Here is a 20522-nt window from a genome sequence, read left to right on the forward strand (position 1 = left end):
ATCTGTGATTTCAGACTGTGATGTTTTGAGCCCAGGCGGCACGGTGGTGCAGCAGGTAGTGTCGCAGTCACACAGCTCCGGGTGACTGTCTGTGAGGAGTGTGGTGTGTTCTCCCTGTGTCTGCGTGGGTTTCCTCCGGGTGACTGTCTGTGAGGAGTGTGGTGTGTTCTCCCTGTGTTTGCGTGGGTTTCCTCCGGGTGACTGTCTGTGAGGAGTGTGGTGTGTTCTCCCTGTGTCTGCGTGGGTTTCCTCCGGGTGACTGTCTGTGAGGAGTTGGTGTGTTCTCCCCGTGTCTGCGTGGGTTTCCTCCGGGTGACTGTCTGTGAGGAGTGTGGTGTGTTCTCCCCGTGTCTGCGTGGGTTTCCTCCGAGTGACTGTCTGTGAGGAGTTGGTGTGTTCTCCCCTTGTCTGCGTGGGTTTCCCCCGGGTGCTCCGGTTTCCTCCCACAGTCCAAAAACACATGTTGGTAGGTGGATTAGCGACTCAAACGTGTCCGTAGGTGTGAGTGAATGTGTGTGTCTGTGTTGCCCTGTGAAGGACTGGCGCCCCCTCCAGGGTGTATTCCCGCCTTGCGCCCAATGATTCCAGGTAGGCTCTGGACCCACCACAACCCTGAATTGGATAAGCGATTACAGATAATGAATGAATGAATGAATGTTTTGAGCCGTGTACCATTTTCAAAGCTCGTATGTTAGTTTGGTCACTAACTAGACCCCAAAATTCATCATCAAAGTACTGTTGAAAGTAGTTCTAAAGTGTCCAGTGTTCTCTGTCTGCATCAGGTGTGTACTGTGGATCCACATATGCTGGAACATCAAAAGGTTTGAATGCTGCATGCTTGAATAAGAGCCGTGATTGTCCAGACTGTTCAGCTTCCTGTAAAATATTTCATAAGGACCACCTTAATTTAAAAACAATATTTACAATTACAAATATACAGTGTACATACCCATTTGTTTCTCATGCTTTAAGTGCAGTCTTAGGTTAAATAAAAATGTCCATTAAAATGTATTTTAGACCAGGCTTGGTAATCTGGAGCTGATACCCCCTACTACATAATATACTTACAATTAACAAAATTGAACAATATTTAAAATTACAATGCCTTTTATTTTAACATTAAGCTAAGTTTGATTTAAGTTACCTCTTCCTTTTCATCTGGCATGTCCTCAGAATCACTGGAGTCCCTATCACTTTCCCTGTCCTGTGTATATTCATCCTCACTACTCTCAACACTGCAGTCACTATCATCTAGTAACTGAAGAACATCTTCTACTGTTAGGCCTAAACAGACATGAGAAGATAAGCATACCAGGAAATCTATGAACAATAATGTAATATCGATCATTAGATGCACGTACTCGCTATACATAGAATGTTAAAGTCAGCAACATTCCATAGACTAATTCCAAATGTCCATATAGCTGGACACAAATGTTTCGCTCGAAATTTGGGACTGTGAAAATAACTTTCCATTGTTGGTATAATTATTTTTCGTATCAGTATACGTCTAAAATAACATATGTACAAAGACTTTTCAGTTAACAATATGGAATAATGAAGAAAAACTTACGTTTTGTTCGATCACGAAGGCGGGGTGCGTCTTTCTTAGGTGCTGCCATTTCCAGGACTATTTTCGACAACCAATCAAAAAAACCTAAACGTACTTGACCAACCAATAGAAAGCCGTAGTTGGGCAGAAACCCGTAAAAGTGGGTGGGACGTTGAAAAACTTGCTGTCGAGTTAAAAAAGCCAGAAAAAAAATGTCCAGCATACTGGACGTTTGGAATGAGGAGGATAAAATATGAATAAATTCTATTCAACATTTCCCAGCTAATTTTTTTTGCCAAAATTGTGTAAATTGCAATTAATACTTTGTTCAAATTTGTTGAATTTAGCTCAATTTTATTTCAAACTACATGAAGTCTTTTTATAAAGTGCAAGTTACTATTAGTTTTTAACTAAATATTAATTGACCCCAGTCCCACTTTTTACAGTGCAGTCCACCTATGGAGTCAATGGCAGAATAAGCTGTTTGGCATTGGCAGAGAGGATTTGACAAATGTTTAATGGGCGCAACCCACATACTCAGCTCCAATGCTCATCCCACAAAAGCATTCATTCATTCATTATCTGTACCGCTTATTCAGTTCAGGGACACAGTGGGTCTAGAGCAAACCTGGGCATTGTACGGCCCCCGGGCCGCGTACGGCCCTTTGATTGACTCTGACCGGCCCGTGTAACGTTAATTGGAAATTACAAAATAAACATATTTTCTTATTTTACCTGATGCATGGACTGAAGCTGCATTGCTTTTATTTTGAAGTTGTTTTTTATTTACGTACATGATGACGCAAAACGTATATTGAGGCATGGGCGTGATTTGATCGTTGTCACTAGCAAGTCACAAGACGACTTTAGCCCTCAGAAATGTCTGCTCATGCTCAAAAAAGGAAGGTAGATGCCGAATGCAGGGTTTTCAACAAAAATTGGACTGCTAAGTATTTATTTACTAAAGTGAGAGGTAAAGCCGTGTGTTTAGTTTGCGGGGAGCAGATCGCCGTGTTTAAGGACTACAATTTGAGTCGGCATTACGAGACGAAACACGGGGAGAAATACAAGAACATGACTGATGCTGAAAGGGCGCGGACATCGGAAGCTTTGCTAGCTAAACTGCAAAAGCAGCAAGGCGTTTTTTACCAAGCTTCTTTTTTTATCTTTATTTGCATGTTTAGCGTGTTTTTATGACGCCGTTTTAGTGATTAATTGCCTTTCCCATTGTTTTGTGAAATTCGCTTGAATAAATTACATTTTTTGGAAGGCAACCTCATGTTTTCATTGCTTAATTATAACATATACTCTTACCAGCTTGTCAAAACAATGCTATTTACTGCTTTTTACAAAGAAGTATAGTTAATATTATGCAGAATTGAGATCAGCCTTTTGGCCGGCCCTCCACAATATTTTCTGTTTCTCATGTGGCCCCATGGAAAAAATAATTGCCCACCCCTGGTCTAGAGCCTACCTGGAATCATTGGGCACAAGGCAGGAATGCACCCTGGAGGGGGCGCCAGTGCTTCATAGGGAAACACACACTCACACCTACGGACACTTTTGAGTCACCAATCCACCTACCAACATATGTTTTTCGACCGTGGGAGGAAAACGGAGCACCCGGAGGAAACCCACACGGACACAGGGAGAACACACCACACTCCTCACAGTCATCCAGAGCGGGAATCGAACCCACGACCACCAGGTCCTTGGAGCTGTGTGACTGCGACGGTAGCTGCTGCGCCACTGTGCCACCCCCCACAAAATGTTCCTTACAAATGTGGCATCATTTAAAAGGGAAATGAACAGGCTTTCCAATGTTACAAGATTTATTGCCAATAAGCATTGTTTGCCAATAATTTTTATTGCCAATAAGCAACAGAGAAATAATATACCAAATACAAATTACCTTATTTTTTGTGTAAAGTATATATATATGAAAACACTAGTTTCTGTGTTTAAACCTTCTGTGCTTAACACCTATACTGACATTTTTTAATATTCTATGTAGTCTTGACACACAAATAGACGCCATACTCATGTCATTCATAGATAAATCATACTTTTATGCAAAAATAAATACATTTGTTTAAATTTACATTGCAAATATTTGTAAAGTCAAAGTCTCGAATTTAAAATTTATTTGTAAATTGTTGAACCTGCATTTGTGAATCAAGTCACTCATGAGTTTTCCGTGACGTGCATTTGTTCATTTCCTCCCGCGGGTTTTTGGATTTTGGGACTTTCCTTTCGCATTTCACTCGATCCAAACTCGATACAAATGCAGCCTGATCCACAAATGTGGGCAGCAGGCGAACAAGCCACCACTAGGTGGCACTGTTGTTTCCCCCAGTGTCTCAGAACTGATCTGTTGCTCTCAGGGCCGCAGCAAAACATCCCCCTGTAGGCGGGACTATGACTCCATTAGCTGCCGCAGTAAATGATAGACAGCTAACTCTGGCTATGTATTGGCTAAATAAAAGTGATGACCAATGACAAGTGCATATTCTGTTTCAGAGCCGTGGGGTATCTGCCCCTCCCTCCGGCTGAGGGAGAGTATCTGAAACAAATCACCCATTTTAACAATCCAATCTCAAAATTATGAAACATATCAGTCTCGAATCAGTCCAATAAGCAACACGGTTTTAGTCCAAATACGGGATGGTTTTAATATATTTTATTTGACACCCCTAGTCTGCAGTGAAATTAGGGAAGTTCCGCTGGACTTTAATGTTGTTGTAACGTGGTAACATTATTTGAATTATTTATGCTTAATTATCACTTATAATTATTATTATTATTATTATTATTATTATTACTGAAATTTAGATAACAACAATATTAATTATTTATCAGAAATTGGGATACTGTTCACGCTAGGGAGTGAGTTTCAGGATTTTCAGACTTTTATGAATAGTATTATTTCAAATCAAAGAAAGCTTTATTGAAAAGGAATAATAATTATTTGACACATAGCATAATTATAAAATCTTAACCATGGGATCAACGGAGGTGAAACCCATGTTCTGGCTTAATAATCAGCTAGGCTATATGACTAATGACTAATATGTGTTGCTAAATGAAGTTAATTAATATGTAACTTTATCAAGATACTTAATAAGACATTAGCTTCTGAAAATTATATTTTATGAGCTTACGTGACGCAGGTCGACCAACCGATGGGTACAGCGGTTCCGTTGCGGTGACAGCAGAGAGTCCAAGCCTGGCTCTCCCGGTTCTCCAAGTGGGAGTTGCTGAGGCTGGGTTCGCTCATGAGTCATCACTTACGGGGCAGGCTGTTCCAGGTGCCCTCAGAGCATTGTGACGTCAGCTGAAGAATTTCCTCTGGTTCTGTCCTGGTTGGGAGTCCCCGAAAGGGGGCGTCGAAGGAAGCACTCTCTGTTTTTCTAATTTCCAGATTTCAAAGAGGAAATATAGGGAGAAAAAAAAGCAAGAGAGACCAAAAAGCAAACGAGCAAAAAGCAAGAGAGCAATTCTCAGAGTGGGTCCGGTTTTTCTATGTGGTGCCGTTACGCCCACTTGGGAGGTTGCCGTTCTCTGATTGGCTACTGGGTTTGGGAATACATGTGACCGTCTCAAGTTTTCCAGAGAAAGAAAATATACTCAGGCAGATAAAACATTTAAGCAATTATATACGAGGTATTATCTTGTATTATCTTATTGGATGTTAATACATTGAGTATAATGATGCAGCTACCCCAACTGTTCTAATTATTATATATTAATTAATATTTTCTTAACTTGAGAAAGGAATTGGTCTTTGTGATTTTAAAATACAGATTGATTCGTCAAATCAATTCATGTTAATATATATTCACCTGAGAATAACAGAGAATAAACATTCAAAAAACATTGCATAATGAGAGAGACAGAGAGAGAGAGAATGCATCTGTTGGCATATGATTTCGCAAATGTCCACTTGGGGGCACTGTTGGTCCATGCTGTACCGGCTGGCTTGAACTCCGATGTTTTGAGGGGGATCGTAGGGTCTCCTCACCTAGTGAGTTTACGATTCAGTTCCCAGGCCCTGGTGAGTGATCTTTGGGCTTAATGGCCATCTGGTCATCATAAAGTTTTAAGAGAACCACTCAATGTCATTCTGTCTTGGTGTCTCGGGGTCACTGAAAAGTGTTCTGCTTAGCCTTCTGGCTATCAAACATATTATGTGTGTGTGTGAGTGTGTGTGTGTGTGTGTGGGGGGGGGGGGGGTTCATAGGATCCCACAGCTGACTGTTATGGAATCCTGTGAAAGAAAGTCAAAGTCTGAATCTTAAAATTTTTCATTTCTTGATCTAGATCCTGAGTCTTAAAAAGGTTCAGCATACGCCTTCCTCCACTACAGTCTTTAAACTTAGGGCACATTTAAAAGTGTTCCCCAGTGATCCCCGCTCCTATCCTACTGTGATATGAAGCTGAATTTAGCGGCTTAGGGACTTTTTGTTCGAACTTCCAAATTAAATGTTGCGCAAATGCGTCTCCATTTAAGTTCACGTCCTTGTTCGCCTGCTGGCCACATTTGTGGATCCGGCTGCATTTGTATTTGGATCGGGTGAAACGCGAAAGGAAAGTCTCAAAATCCAAAAACCCGCGGGAGGAAATAAACAAATGCACATAACGGAAAACTCGTGAGTGACTCGATTCACAAACGCAGATTCAACAATTTACAATAAATTTTAAATTCCAGACTTCGACTTTACAAGTATTTGCAATGTAAATTTAAACAAATGTATTTATTTTTGCATAAAAGTATGATTTATCTATGAAAAACAAAAACATGTATTTATGAATGTCACTGTATTTGTACAAATTGCAGTCTGTGAGACTCAGAGTGTGTTGTATTCATTTGTGAACAGTGAAACATATTTGTGACTTGTGTTTAATTTGTGGATTAACATTTACGCATTTGTAAAGTATTTTGAGACAATCTCTCTCCATAACTGTCTCTTTCGCTCCTCAGCATTAAAAATAATGCTGCACCATAATACCAGAAATTATTTGCAATATTAGAATAACAACTACACCAGAAAAGGGATGAAAAAAGCTAGGTAGTGTGATGGAAAATTATGACAGAAATAAGAAAGCTGAGTCTCTGAGTTGGCATCAAATAAAAGAGCAAATTTATAACGTGAGAGAGGAACGCTGCGCGCAACGCTGTTTACACCTCTCTGCTGACCGTTTCTTGATTAGCATCTTTTATACCTGGAAAACCCTTTGAAGTTCACCATCTGTTCGCTCTTTTACATTTCAATCATATTTCAATGTATCCTATTCCCATAACTCTGAGTTTCCTACCATTGGTTTTCCACTAACACCTTTCCAACGGGTCCTGTGCCTCCCCCTCTACCTCTTTGGTCTGGAGACAAAGGGAGTTGATTGAACGGAAGGTGTCGATATGTTATTTCAAACACACACACACACAAGTCTGCTGTCTCACACAGAGAATTAGGAATAAAACAATTTCAGTTTACACAAGCATGCGTGGTCATTGCTGATTAAAAATATCTCTATTGATTATGAATCATTTCTATAAACAAATTTCCATCACATTTCCCTCCTTTGATTCTTAATCAAAAATTTTTACAGATTATCTTCATCAAAGAAATGTTCCAGCCCCAGGTCTTTATCTACTTCATCAGGTTTAGAGTCCTATGTGATCTGCAGGAGCTGGTATCTTGCTTGAACACGATGAGACAAAGTTTCGTTCACGTTATCGTCCCTTTGGGGTTGACCATTATTATCACTCTTAAGTTGTTGTTTCTTCAGGTGAGGTTGGAGCCTTCTTGCAGTGAGTATGATGTACCCACATCCCTCGTCCTTCCACTTTCACGGCCCTGTGTGTCACTAGGAGCACCTGGTGTGGTCCAGTCGACTTGGGTTGGTTCCACCTTCGTCTGCGGAGGTCCCGTATCAGCACCCAGTCACATGGCTTGTGGTCGTGGAAGGGCTGGTCAGCTGGTTGCGGCAGCACTGCTTTCACCTGCTTAGATATGGGCAGAAACGTCTCGAGACGCAATACGTTGTGAGAGAGTGGGTCAAGCAACTGGTTATTAAGTGGAGGTGGACCTAACCCCGTGTTGGGAGGCCTGCCAAACACTATCTCAAAGGCACTAAAACCAGTTCTTTTCTGTGGTCTGGTTCTGCTTTGCCAGAGGACCAGAGGGAGGCACTTAACCCAATTAAGGCCTGTTTGTTGTGTCATTTTTGCTAAACCATTTTTAATGGTTCCATTAACCCTTTCTACTGCCCCAGCACTGGCGGGGTGGTAGCTGCAATGTTTTCTCATGTCTATTCCTAGGTGCTTAGTTAGACTAATTAGGCCTGTATGTACAAATTGAGTGCCATTATCACTTGAGACGCATTGTGGCAGGCCCCACCTGGGGATTATTTCTCTGAGGAATGTTTTGGCTACTGTTTCGCCATATTGAATACCTGTGGGGAAAGCTTCAACCCATTTACTGAACATGCATACACAGAGCAGGAGAAACTGCTTCCCTTCTGCTGGTGGCAGCTCCACAAAATCAATCTGCCAATGGAATGGCTCTGTCGCTGGGGGGTGATCTACAGGTTGTTGTGACAGGGGTTGTTTGTGCCTGTGTGTGTTTTGTGCACACGTGAGGCATGTTGAACAAAACGTTTGGGTGAGTATAGAGAGTCTGGGTGCATATCAATGCCTGGCTATCATATTTTATCATTCCCTCCTTTTGCCCATGTGATATCTCCCATGAGCAATAGCAATTAACCCTTTTATGTATTATGTTTCTGGGAGACATGAACTGTTCGTTGCAATGTGTACCAGAGGCGATTGCTCTAAGACTGCAAGGGAAGCTCAGCTTCCCCTAAAATGTCAAAAAATAAGTGATCAAATATATGCTGTTGTGTGTACATGTCATTGAATAAATGTGCACTACAACGTGCTCAACTTTTGTTCAGATTCAGCTTCTTATCCCTGGTAAAGACGCGGCTTTCCTCTCAATCATTCTCTTCATGGTGCTTTAAATGGTGTGGATGCTGAGCGTCCACAGTAAGGATGTATATCTTCACCACTAAGGTCGATTCGATACGCATCTCGATACACTGCCACCGATACGATATAATTGCGATACACTGAAAACCCTTGTCGATACGATGCGATACAAATCACTCCTGTTCAGGATACAATGCAATTCAAAAATGATTTGATAACGATATGACTTAATTATAAGAGGATTTGGTTTGATAAGTAATCATTCGATACAGTTAGTTTGAGGATGTATTAGCCTAACTCATCAGTTTTCTTAACTCAATAGCACAATTCTGCTTTACTCTCTGTAACGATCTGAGGGATGTATGCATCTGGTTGTTTTCAATGGAGTAAAACCAATACATAATACAAAAAATGCATAATTCATACATAATAATAATTCATACATAATTCAATACATTCAGACAGAGAATTACATTTTATTCAGTTGAATTACTCAGTTATATTCTTTGTCTTTATTTATACAAAATGTATAAAACATATAAGATGAACAGTTTTCAAAAGTGCAGTATTAAAAATGTGCATAGAGAAAATTATGATTTGCAACACATACTATTGTCTGCTAGGCTTATCTGCTACTCCACACCTTGCCGCCGTGGAGGTTCGTCGTGCCGTCACCAGGTTTGTCGTGCTACTAACGTATTTTATAGCCCCACGGCATTGCTTGCAGATTGAGTGCATCTTGTTAAGTTGACCACCTCGCTTAAAAAACCCAAAATATGGTCACACGTTTGATTTGTGTGTCTTTTTTGGTGTATTAAATATCTCTTTGTCGTTGCTAATGCTCTCATTTCCTTCCATTTTTGTTGTGTACGTCTGCGTGCTTGAGTCCGTGCCTGAGGACTGAGCCTTTATGTTGCCTCAGAAAAAAAAAGAAATCAATAAAAAAAATACGTTGACTCAGAAAATACGTTAGAATAAAGAATAGATACTTCAAAACAAAACCGAACCACCGATGTGAATCGGTGAATCTCCCCATCCCTAGTCCACAGAGTTCAATAGCGAAGCAACGAAGTGCAGCGAAACGAGACGAGTGATTGGATAAATGCTGGTCTTTGTCCCGCCCATCGGACGCTCAGCATCTCTGGGGGTCTATGGGGCAGTGGGCTGGCCTCGGCTGGCCCGGACGCTCAGCTTCTGCATAATGATTGGATGATTTGTCTGAGGCTGAATCCCTTTTTGATTGACAGCGAAACGAGCGAATCAGCGATCCTTTGGTGTAAAGATTCGTGGGAGCATTAAATTTTCATTCTGTTCTGAGTTGAACTGCAGACTTTGTAAGTTCTCTTAGCGGCATTTTCTTTGTTAAAAACGACTAGCGACAAATCGAGCTTCTATTTCTGGTGGGTATTTTGTAGCAGCTTGTGTTTGGAGACTGACTTCTATCACTCTTTCTGACTTCTATCGCAGTTTCTGTCCAGCGGGTGCTGCTGAACCCCTCCACGTCACAAAGCACTCACAGGCGGACACACTTCACATGGGCCAAGGCCGTTTAAGCAGCCTAGCTCTGCTGGCCATTGAGAGAACACTAGTCAAGTCCCTGGAAAAGACGCCTTGTTGGTACGACAGGGTCACAGATCATTTTCTTGAAAAGGAACGGAGGGTAGAATTTACGTATAAATAAACCGACACATTTTATGATGTATGATTTTGCTTAATGCACCCTGATTTGGACCACTGAGCTTGCTCTGCTCCCGTGGCAGTGGATTGAATAGCCTGCAAAGTGGGTTTCTCTTGATCTGTTACAGGAAGTTGTGTGGCGGCGACCGGAGCTGTGAAAGCTGTGTGTTTAGCTACATGAGTTTATAATTATCCCATGCCATGTCAGGTTTCATGGGGTTTCACACACATTCGTATCTAATAAAGATATAAAGGTATTAATAGCACAAAATCTTCAAAATGTGATATATTGATTTCTCAGTTATCACATGTTCTAAAACATGTTAAATCAGATCTTATATTAAGCAAATTGGTTGGCTCGAATCAATAATGACTCAATTCATATCAATAACCGGTAACCATTCCCAGTAAACAAGGAACGTCCCTGGACGTTCAAAATAGCTGTGAAGTAGTCTGTCCATCAAGGACATATTTTAAACGTCCATGGACGTCCAAAATTCATCTTAATAAGTTAGTTAAGTGGTGACCAATCGATAACGTAAGTGGACGTCCAAAATGCGTTTTATACAAGTAATTTATTTCGGGACCAATTAATAACGTCAATGGACGTCCAAAATACGTCTAATAGTCGTCTTTTCAATGTCTGTGTTTGGACGTCTTTTCAACTTTCATTTTCAACCTTAAGAGAGCGTTGATTAGACGGCAGTCATTACGTTATGTCAACGTTGAATCAACGGCTAATTGTTTACTCTGTTAATCATCTGGGGATAAAATGAATCTCATTGTTAATAATAATTTTAAAATCTCAAATATTTAGAATAAAACTCAATCAAACCATCACCAAACTCAACAAATTCGATGATAATTAATGAATCAATTTCATCAAGTTGAAATTTGAAACAAAGTATCATAAACTTAAATGAAACAAATGTAAGGTTCAAGTGAATCAAATTGTCACCTCAATGAATCAACTCAGTCCTTCACAGGGCAACACAGACACACACACATTCACGGACACTTTCGAGTCGCCAATCCACCTGCAACGTGTGTTTTTGGACTGTGGGAGGAAACCGGAGCACCCGGAGGAAACCCACGCGGACACGGGGAGAACACACCAACTCCTCACAGACAGTCACCCGGAGCTGGAATCGAACCCACAACCTCCATGCCCCTGGAGCTGTGTGACTGCGACACTACCTGCTGCGCCACCGTGCCGCCCATGTAAGGTTCAAGTGAATCAAATTGTCAACTCAATGAATCAACTTAGTGATTCAATCTGAATCAAACCAATGACTCAACCGAATCCCCTTATCAAATGAATCCTGCCTTTTGTCAGCAGTGGCCTCTACGCGGCAAAATAGGGGATTTTTTTATTTTTTATTTTTATTTTTATTTATATAGACATGTTTGCATACAGTCTACATAAATATATCTATACATCATACTAAATGCATATATATATTTACACCAGAGCTCTGGGGGATTCCATTCAGTATTAGGTTGAAATCACATATTTCAGATCAGCCAATCTACACATAGAATAGAAGCATTTTTATATTTTTCCCCAATAAATACTTCGCATGGTCTATCAATAAATTCACCTTTATTTATTATTTTTTATCATTAGTTTCTATAACATTATCTGATCTGCAGATTTATAGTAATTATGTAGTCAGGCAGTTAACTTAAGTTTTGAGAAGAAGAGAGTACTTCCCTTTTCGCTGTGTCAGCGCCATCTCAGCGCATCCTGCCTCTCCGCCGCCCATCACTTCTCGCAGTGTGCTGTTTCTGGCTTTTCTTCCTCCTAAGCATATTGCTCCGGGCAGTCTCTGACAAAATGTCCCTGTTTGCCACCATTGTAGCACCGATTCACCCATATATCCCTCTGAAACACGTTTGGCAGGAAAGCTGGCCCATTGCCTGCAAATCCTCTTCCTCTGCTTTGCCCTCGACCCCTCCCTTGTCCTCTTCCTCTGTCTCCTTCACGTGAAACGCTGGTGGGGGGTCGCAACTTGCTTGTCGTCAGGTTGCCTTTACTATCATCAACTTGCTTTTGCCATCATCAACTTACTTTTACCATCATCAACTTGCTTGAACCAAAGTGTCTGCCCGCTTTCTTTCTTTTTTGCCTTTCGTTCTCAGTCAGGCAACATGACTTGCAAAAATCCTCAAATTCTTCTCTGAACTTCCATCCTCATACTTGTAGGGGGTCGCACAGATCAGAGGTAACTTCTATCATGTCCTTTTCAATCCAGTATCAATGTACTAACAGGGGTTCTTCTGGGCCAGCCACCTTTACCATGGGGAAAGAGCCGCTTGGGTTCTGGAGCATGTCTATCACCTGTCCTTGGTTGGTCGGGCTTCCGGAGGGTGGGGGGAATTGGTCTCCCCCTTCAGTTCCACCTAAAGTTTTGGTTCGGGTTCGGGCGGAGACGAGTGGAGAGTGAAAGCCGATTCCCTCCTGCTCTCTGTCCAACACTTCGAGTTCTCGCTGCAGATTGCCATAGGGGCCGGGTGCTGGATGCGGGTCCACTGAGGCCTGGTGCTCCGGTGGATGGAGGTGGTTGCACTGCCACTTGCTCGGGTGCTGTTGCTGCTTGGATATTCTCTGGTGCGGTTCTTTTCGGCAGGGCGGACATCGAGGTCAGGATCGTCTGGAAAAGGGACACACTGAGACACTGGTTTAGTTTTGCCCCCTCCCTTTTTCTTTTTTTTTTCTTTCAAATATTTAATCACCGCTTGTGGGCACCCCACATGTACTTTTTCTTTTTCTTTTACACAGTGTTTAATCACCACTCGTAGGCACCTCACGGGTGGTTGTTTCACCCTGTCCTTGATCTCATTTAAATATTTCACACTGAAGTTCCCAGTAGTCAGGAATCCGAATCCACAATGGGACATATGTTACACTATCAGTGCCACAATCCTGGCTCATCTGACTAAAAAGAGCCGCAGTGTGAATCTTATAATTATAATATTATATATATATATATATATATATAAAATATATAGTATAATTGTATATACTTTTTTGTTAACTGGCATTCCATCTTGTTCTCTTACTTGATTTAGTGACTCAGAGAAATTTAGCCCCAACAACAACGTCTCACCTCTCTTTATCTACTTATTCACTTAAGTAACCTGTACCTAACACTAGCACTCCTTCCCATGGTCCGGACCTATTACTCTAAAAGTACGTCTATCAATTAGAGACAACGCTATGAGCAGGCTACTCTTTCACTACTGCACCGTCGAGCAGTACACACACTAGTTACACTGTCATGCAACTACACTTATTTCAGGATGGAGTGCTTAAAGGGAGGTGGAGGGGAATAGTTTAAACTATAATTAATCTCGAATAATTAGACTGTCACTCACCACCAATGTTTGTAGATGAGGCTTGGATTGTTAGCGGAGGGATGATCAGTCACATGTACCCCCACGGTACAAATTGTTTTTTTTCTTCCCTGCCTTTGGGTCCAGTCTCTGCCGGAGAGCGTCCTTGGTCCGTGTTCACGGCTCCTCTGTCCGCCACAATCCGTTGCTCATCCTGCCGACTACACAAATTGTGGTGGAAAATTATGAGAGAAATAAGAAATCTGAGTCTCTGAGTCGACATCAAATAAAAGAGCAAATTTATTACGTGAGAGAGGAACGCTGCGCGCAACACTGTTTACCCTCTCTGCTGACCGTTTCTTGACATCAGAGATATGAGAACCACTGTTAAGAACTTGATACAAAGAAGTTATTCTTAATTTTTGGATTAGCACTGCTCCTTCTCTCAACATTTGTGAGCCAAAAAAAAAAAAAAATACATATATATATATATATATATATGGAACAATTTAAAAGTGGTGGCAATTTAAAATATCTCTTAAATGTGTTATACATTTTACAAAGCACTTTTAATAATGACAACATTATGTTTGTTTCAGATGTTTAATTTGTTGCCAGTAAAATCAGTATCAACATATACCTCTGACATTGAAGATATACCGCAGTGTACTTTTCATTCACACAGAGATCATACATACACTACTGTAGAGGTAAGAGACATTATATTTTAGAGTAAATGATTTTGTACAAATGTTATTGCTTTAAGCTTTAACATTTTTTTATTATGTTAATTAACTTAATGTGGAACTAACTTTTTTGATTTTGTAAATCATTGTCTGATAGAATGCTGGGATCAAGATGGTCACTAACCTGGCTTTAAGTGATCCTCGGTGTTTTATCTACGAAAGAGGATATTTTTATTATGGTAAATGTCAATCCATTAATATTTACTACTTACAACATTTAACTGCTGCTGCTGTATGATCGCTTTTAATGTGTTTTGTGGTTTTTAAGACGTGACTGATGATATGTTCAGTGAGAATGGGGAGTCTGAACCCATCGAAACGGTTCGTAAATTCTTCCCAGAAACTTGGATATGGCAGCTTGCTGAAGTTGGGTAAATGATTCAGTGTTTTCTTTTATGGTCTTATTTTTATATTATCTATATTACATTATATAAACAATGAAACCTACCTTAAATAATGAAGGATACTGTACCTCTTTCTAAACTACTGAGAAAATCTTTTGAAATGTATAGCTGGTTGAATTCTGTGAATGTGCTAATTGGCACAAATGCACCTTGGCACAGGTTTCACAAATTCTCATGGCACCCCTATGCCAAGGCGGTGAAACAGTGCCCTTTACTCTCACAGACATCAAAGGTCATAGGGTTTGCTGTATTAGTATCAGGTCGATACCAGCAGGAAATACTGGATTGGTTATTGGAGGGGTGACAGAGGAACTGATTAAATAATGTAATAAATCTAGACTACAATATCATGGAGCTGCTTATACAATAAAGCTAACTTTCCAACAACTGTTGCTCAGTTCACAGAGCTAATGTAAAGTGAAATTGTAATATGACGTCTTAGTTTTTTCAGGAAAAATAAACTACAAATAATTATGAATACTTACATTTTAGACAGTATTAACCATGAAACTGATAAGGAAACCATTTGCGCTTTCTAGAAATCTACTGCAGTCAGATGATTAACAATGATGAAGTTTCATTATAATAAACAAAAAATGTATAGGCCTACGAAAAGAACAAAAACACTGTAGCAAACTGGAACCTTATGGCCAGCTCTGTGTAACTTTCATCAACTAAAAACATATATTGTTTAGGGTTTCAGCTGACCGTATAATTGTTTCTTTCCCACAGGGATTCTGGATCAGCACAGGTTCCTGTCACTGTTCCAGACACTATCACCACTTGGGAGACGGAGGCTTTCTGTCTGTCCTCTAAAGGTCTAGGAGTGGCTCCTCCTTCTCAGCTTCTTGCTTTCCAGCCCTTCTTCCTGGAGCTCTCACTGCCCTACTCCATCATCCGGGGAGAGGTGTTTGAACTGAAGGCCACTGTCTTCAACTATCTCTCCAAGTGCATTATGGTACTGTAAACTCCACATGTTTGTCTTCACCAGTCTCTCATCACTTAACGTGAACAAAGAGTTAATCTCCTGATTCACCAACAGGTTAAAGTGACTCCAGCTCCTTCCTCAGACTACACTCTAGAAGCCTCCTCTGATGACCAGTATTCATCCTGTCTGTGTGCAAATGGCAGAAAAACTTTCAAATGGACTCTTATTCCCTCTGTGCTCGGTGAGTTCCAAAGCCTCTAAGATTAAGTCATGAACTCTCATTTGTCTTTGTCTTGAGTTGTTGCTAATAAACTCATCTCTGTGTGTCTTTACATGTGTTGTAGGGGAGTTGAAAGTGACGGTCAGTGCTGAGGCAGAACAATCACAAACAGTGTGTGATAATGAGATTGTCAGTGTGCCTGACAGAGGCCGCATTGACACGGTCATACGGACCCTGCTTGTAAAGGTAGAACTATTTAAAATAGATGTAAAACTGTACGTTGGGTACATTTATTTTCACTCATTGTTTTTATGATCATCCAATTTTCTCTTGTAGGCTGAAGGAGCTGAAAAAGCCAAGAGCCAGAGTTTGTTGCTGTGTCCACAGGGTTAGTTGTTTTTTTTGTTCTTGATCTTACGTATTTACTTTGAATTTTTGCAGTGTACTTCTCAATAACACAGGAACTGCCTATTTCATTGACAGGGAACAGTGTTTCAGAAACGCTGGAGCTGGTTCTTCCTGTAGATGTGATAGAGGGATCAGCACGTGCTTCTGTTTCAGTGCTGGGTAGAAGAGAAAACACTCACCAAAAGTTTTTTTTAATTTAAAACACTTTTGATTTCTATAAGACTTATTTTCTGATAGATCTGTAGCGTTCCATAGAGCAGCTAGTTTCAAAGAAGCATATATTCATTTTTACTTCAAGGAATAAAATTGTTTTAATCTATAGATTTGTACAGTCTCTCTTGTTGTCAGTGTCTGTGCTGCTGTCTTGGTCTGAATTGGTCTTAAAGCAGACACTGGGGACATTACCTTGAAGAAAGCATTATCCTTTGAGCCATAGCCAAGGAGGGAAATATATGGCAACATTGAGACTTCAAAACAAGAAATGTAGCATAATATTTACATGATCTTAATCTGGCATTTTGATGTTGCAATATGGATTATTAATAAATGATGCACATTGTTTTGCCATGTTCAAAAATAGACTCGTTTTTCTGAACAAATAATTAACTAGTATTTATGTGTCGTTTGTAGGAGACATACTGGGGCGTGCACTGAAGAATATTGATGGATTGCTGAGAATGCCGTATGGCTGTGGAGAACAAAATATTGCTATTCTTGCCCCCAATATCTACATTCTTCAGTACCTAGAGAACACTGAGCAGCTCACTGCAGCCATTCGTGAGAGAGCTACTGTCTTCCTGAAAAACGGTGAGAGAGCCTAACTTTATGACAATTTTTTTCATTACGCCTGTTACTGAATAAACCATGATAAAAATAATCTGTTTTAAACACAGGATATCAGAGACAGCTGAACTACAAGCATTTTAATGGTGCATACAGCACATTTGGCAGAGGAAAAGTAAATACATGGTGAGAAAAACATCAACACCTGCACAGTGGACATTGTATGACTTCTTTAAAAACTTAAAGTAATTTATGTTATAAATGATCCCATGTTTATGAAACAGATTATAAAAAGACAGTTCTGTTTGTAAATACAAATCTATCTTCACCTACAGGCTAACCACATTTGTATTGAAGACATTTGGCAAAGCACAGCGTTACATCTTTATTGATCCAGAAAATATTAAGCGTGCAAAACAATGGCTAATAAACAAGCAGAGATCAGGTGGTTGTTATATCAGACAGGGAACACTGTTCAACAACAGAATGAAGGTGCGTTATTAAATACTATATTTTTTAGACAGTGGTGTAAATCTAGCATATTGTCACCTGTGTGTATATATATTTCTTGTAGGGTGGTGTAAACGACGACGTGACCATGACTGCTTACATCACTGTTTCATTACTTGAATTGGGCCATACTTCTGAGGTGAGACCATTGATTAGCCTTTGTAAAGTATAATGGTAATAATTTGTTCATTATTATAATTTATGTTAATTTTCCACATTGCTCTACTATGACCTCTACCATTAACTTTAGACAGCTGTACTTCACAGCGTTAGAATTTAAACGTATACAATATAAAATCTTTTTTGAGCATAGGGCCTCATCCTGATGTCATTTTAGTCATGTACACAAGTCAATATATGAGATCCTCCTTTGTGAAAAGTTCATTTGAAGTAGGGACGTGATTGTTGAGTATATGATAAATGATGCCATTTATCTTGATGTATGGCATTATACAAATCATTGTTTTTTCATCTACTCCTAAATATATATATTTTCAGGATGCTGTTGTGAGTAAAGGGTTATTGTGTGTAAAGTCTTCTATTGGTAGACTAACAAACCCCTACACCACTGCCCTGTTGGCCTACACTTTCAGTCTGGCTGGAGACAATAAATCTCGAGGGGAACTGCTACAGAAACTGGATAGTATTGCCATTACAGGAGGTGTGGTAGGATTATAGTAATTGTAACAGTTGCATAAAAGGAAATTTCAGTGTCATATTTCATGATTTGTATAATAATATTATGGTGAGATATTTTGATCAGTCTCTAAACATGATTTTAATAATCTCTCTGATATTTCTTTAATTACAAGATGGTAATCTTCACTGGTCTCAGTCTGCGACAGAGGACTCTGACTCTTTGGCAGTGGAGATAAGTTCCTATGTTCTGCTAGCTGTTCTCACTACAGGTGAAGCTAGTGCTGCTGATTTGGGCTATGCTAACAGGATTGTTCGTTGGCTAGTGAGGCAGCAGAATCCCTATGGAGGCTTCTCCTCTACCCAGGTACTCCAATGCATTTCAGTACATTTTAAAAATATTTTCTGTACTGGTCAGATAATACATAAATAGAGTATTTTGACCGTGTAGTCCCTCATTCCTTGATTTTGTGTTTTTGGATCAGGACACAGTGGTGGCCCTCCAGGCTCTGGCTCTGTACGCCACCAAAGTGTACAGCTCTGATGGCTCCAGCACAGTCACCGTGCAGTCAGATAAAGAGAGTCACATCTTTGAAGTCGACCAGAGCAACAAGCTACTGTACCAGGAGAAACCATTGCAGGATATTCCTGGCAAATACAGCATTTCAGTGACAGGCTCCACCTGTGCATCTGTGCAGGTCTGTGTGTGTTTGTGTGTGTTATTACTCTTGTATCCGATATTCATATATTGTTATGTAAGTGAGAGTAACTTGTAAACCCTTAGTAGTCCTGCTAAGTTTTAAAGCTATTAGACATGTTAAAGCAATTACAAATTTTCATCAGTATATTGTTGTTGAGGAGGGGAGAGGCATGTGGGTTCATACTATTAGCATTAAAACAGACAATAGCGCTTAGCCTTGCTCTGTGTTTAGCCTTGTTTTGTGCTTATCCCCTTAGTTCTTTGTAGTCCTTGTTTAGCGTTTAGCCTCTGTGTTTTGCCCTTGTGTTTAACTTCCCTTTGTTTAGTTTCCTTTTAGTTAGTGTTATTTAAGTCTCCTGCACCTACCTCCTTCCCTCACTCCTTGACCACTCCTACACACCCCCATTATTACACAGGGTCATGTGTTTTTTTTCATATTACACTGTGGTTACGTGTCACACTACCTGCAGACAAAATGCAAATCCAGTTTCTAAAAGAATAATACTATTCTGCCTCTCCCATTATTAACAGTACTTTTTACATTTAATAATGATTTTTTAAAATGTGATTTCTACCAGCTTTAAAAGACACATCTCTTTTATTCCCAAATGCAGATGGCCCTTTTCTATAATATCCATACACCTACTGTACCCAGCACATTGAGCATCAAGGCTAAGACTGGTGGAGATTGCACAAAATCATTTGGACATGTTGTAGCCATCAGCTTCACAGTCGAGTGAGTGTGCATTTGTTAATAAACAGAAATGATGACTGAAACTGGGAACAATAACTGATGTTTTAGTCATTCTGAGAAAACATAAACACACACACAGATGGCTTGAAGCAATTTTAAATGTTACAATATACATGTATACATGCAGAATACTTTCACCTGCTAAGTTATATTTAGCAAAATGACCAAACAATCTGGCACCTTGATGTCTACATTTAAATATGACAGACTAGCAAATGTCTAACCTTAAAATGTTGCATTTTTTCAGATATACCGGGGCACTACATAGCACTAACATGGTGATAGTGGATATAAAAATCTTATCAGGATTCACTGCAGATCCCTCTGAAGTACGCTGTATTGATTTATTAGTAAACACAGTGTTTATACACTATATAATCCTCCATCTTACAATTATTATGTACTATTAAACATTTTAACAGAAGTCATAAAGGAGAAATAATTTTTTTTCCCCAGCTGAATACGAAACCACTTGTGGAACGGGTTGATTCCAAAGATGACCATCTTATGATGTATATGAAAAAGGTGAGAGACAAAATAGTTTAATGCACTGGTTACTGTGTTTATTAATGGAAATAATCAGCAGTAAATAAGTATGTTCCTTTAGTGTATATGTATTTTTAAGTTAGAAGAATGCTGTAGACTCTGAGATAAAGGCATTTTTTTTCATATTCACAAAAGGTTTAATTACACAGCACACTTACCAAATCCACCTCAGCTCAGAAAGAGCTGGTGATGAAGCAGTTCTACAGTGTGATATCTTATTATCCACAGGTCCCAAAGGATGTTCCTATGAATTATCAGCTACATATTAAACAGGTGCTTCCAGTCAAGAACCTTAAACCAGCTGTCATCAGAGTTTATGATTATTACCAAACAA

The 20522-nt window shown here is 39.9% G+C and overlaps 1 protein-coding gene and 1 long non-coding RNA gene across 3 annotated transcripts in view; one reads left to right on the forward strand and one right to left on the reverse strand.

The window, feature by feature from the left end:
- LOC136690970 (alpha-2-macroglobulin-like) overlaps positions 1–20522 on the forward strand; it is a 52744-nt gene that overhangs the window by 30705 nt on the left and 1517 nt on the right. Inside the window, exons 16-34 of one of the 2 annotated variants that reach the window (XM_066663141.1) lie at positions 14153–14263; positions 14397–14478; positions 14568–14670; positions 15436–15661; positions 15746–15872; positions 15976–16097; positions 16188–16239; positions 16335–16418; positions 16890–17066; positions 17153–17228; positions 17378–17534; positions 17617–17691; positions 18051–18213; positions 18365–18555; positions 18674–18886; positions 19503–19624; positions 19890–19971; positions 20099–20167; positions 20417–20522. In XM_066663141.1, the coding sequence (XP_066519238.1) occupies positions 14153–14263; positions 14397–14478; positions 14568–14670; positions 15436–15661; positions 15746–15872; positions 15976–16097; positions 16188–16239; positions 16335–16418; positions 16890–17066; positions 17153–17228; positions 17378–17534; positions 17617–17691; positions 18051–18213; positions 18365–18555; positions 18674–18886; positions 19503–19624; positions 19890–19971; positions 20099–20167; positions 20417–20522 (2338 nt within the window). The remainder of the gene's footprint in view (positions 1–14152; positions 14264–14396; positions 14479–14567; positions 14671–15435; positions 15662–15745; positions 15873–15975; positions 16098–16187; positions 16240–16334; positions 16419–16889; positions 17067–17152; positions 17229–17377; positions 17535–17616; positions 17692–18050; positions 18214–18364; positions 18556–18673; positions 18887–19502; positions 19625–19889; positions 19972–20098; positions 20168–20416) is intronic. The other variant, XM_066663149.1, reaches the window with a different exon arrangement.
- Positions 642–1916, reverse strand: LOC136690998 (uncharacterized). Its single transcript, XR_010801822.1, has 3 exons — positions 1574–1916; positions 1145–1284; positions 642–876 (listed from the first exon to the last, which is right to left on the reverse strand). It is a non-coding gene; the product is annotated as an uncharacterized lncRNA (long non-coding RNA).

This window comes from Hoplias malabaricus, chromosome 1 (genome assembly GCF_029633855.1).
Source record: "Hoplias malabaricus isolate fHopMal1 chromosome 1, fHopMal1.hap1, whole genome shotgun sequence".
In the NCBI taxonomy this organism is placed as follows: domain Eukaryota; kingdom Metazoa; phylum Chordata; class Actinopteri; order Characiformes; family Erythrinidae; genus Hoplias; species Hoplias malabaricus.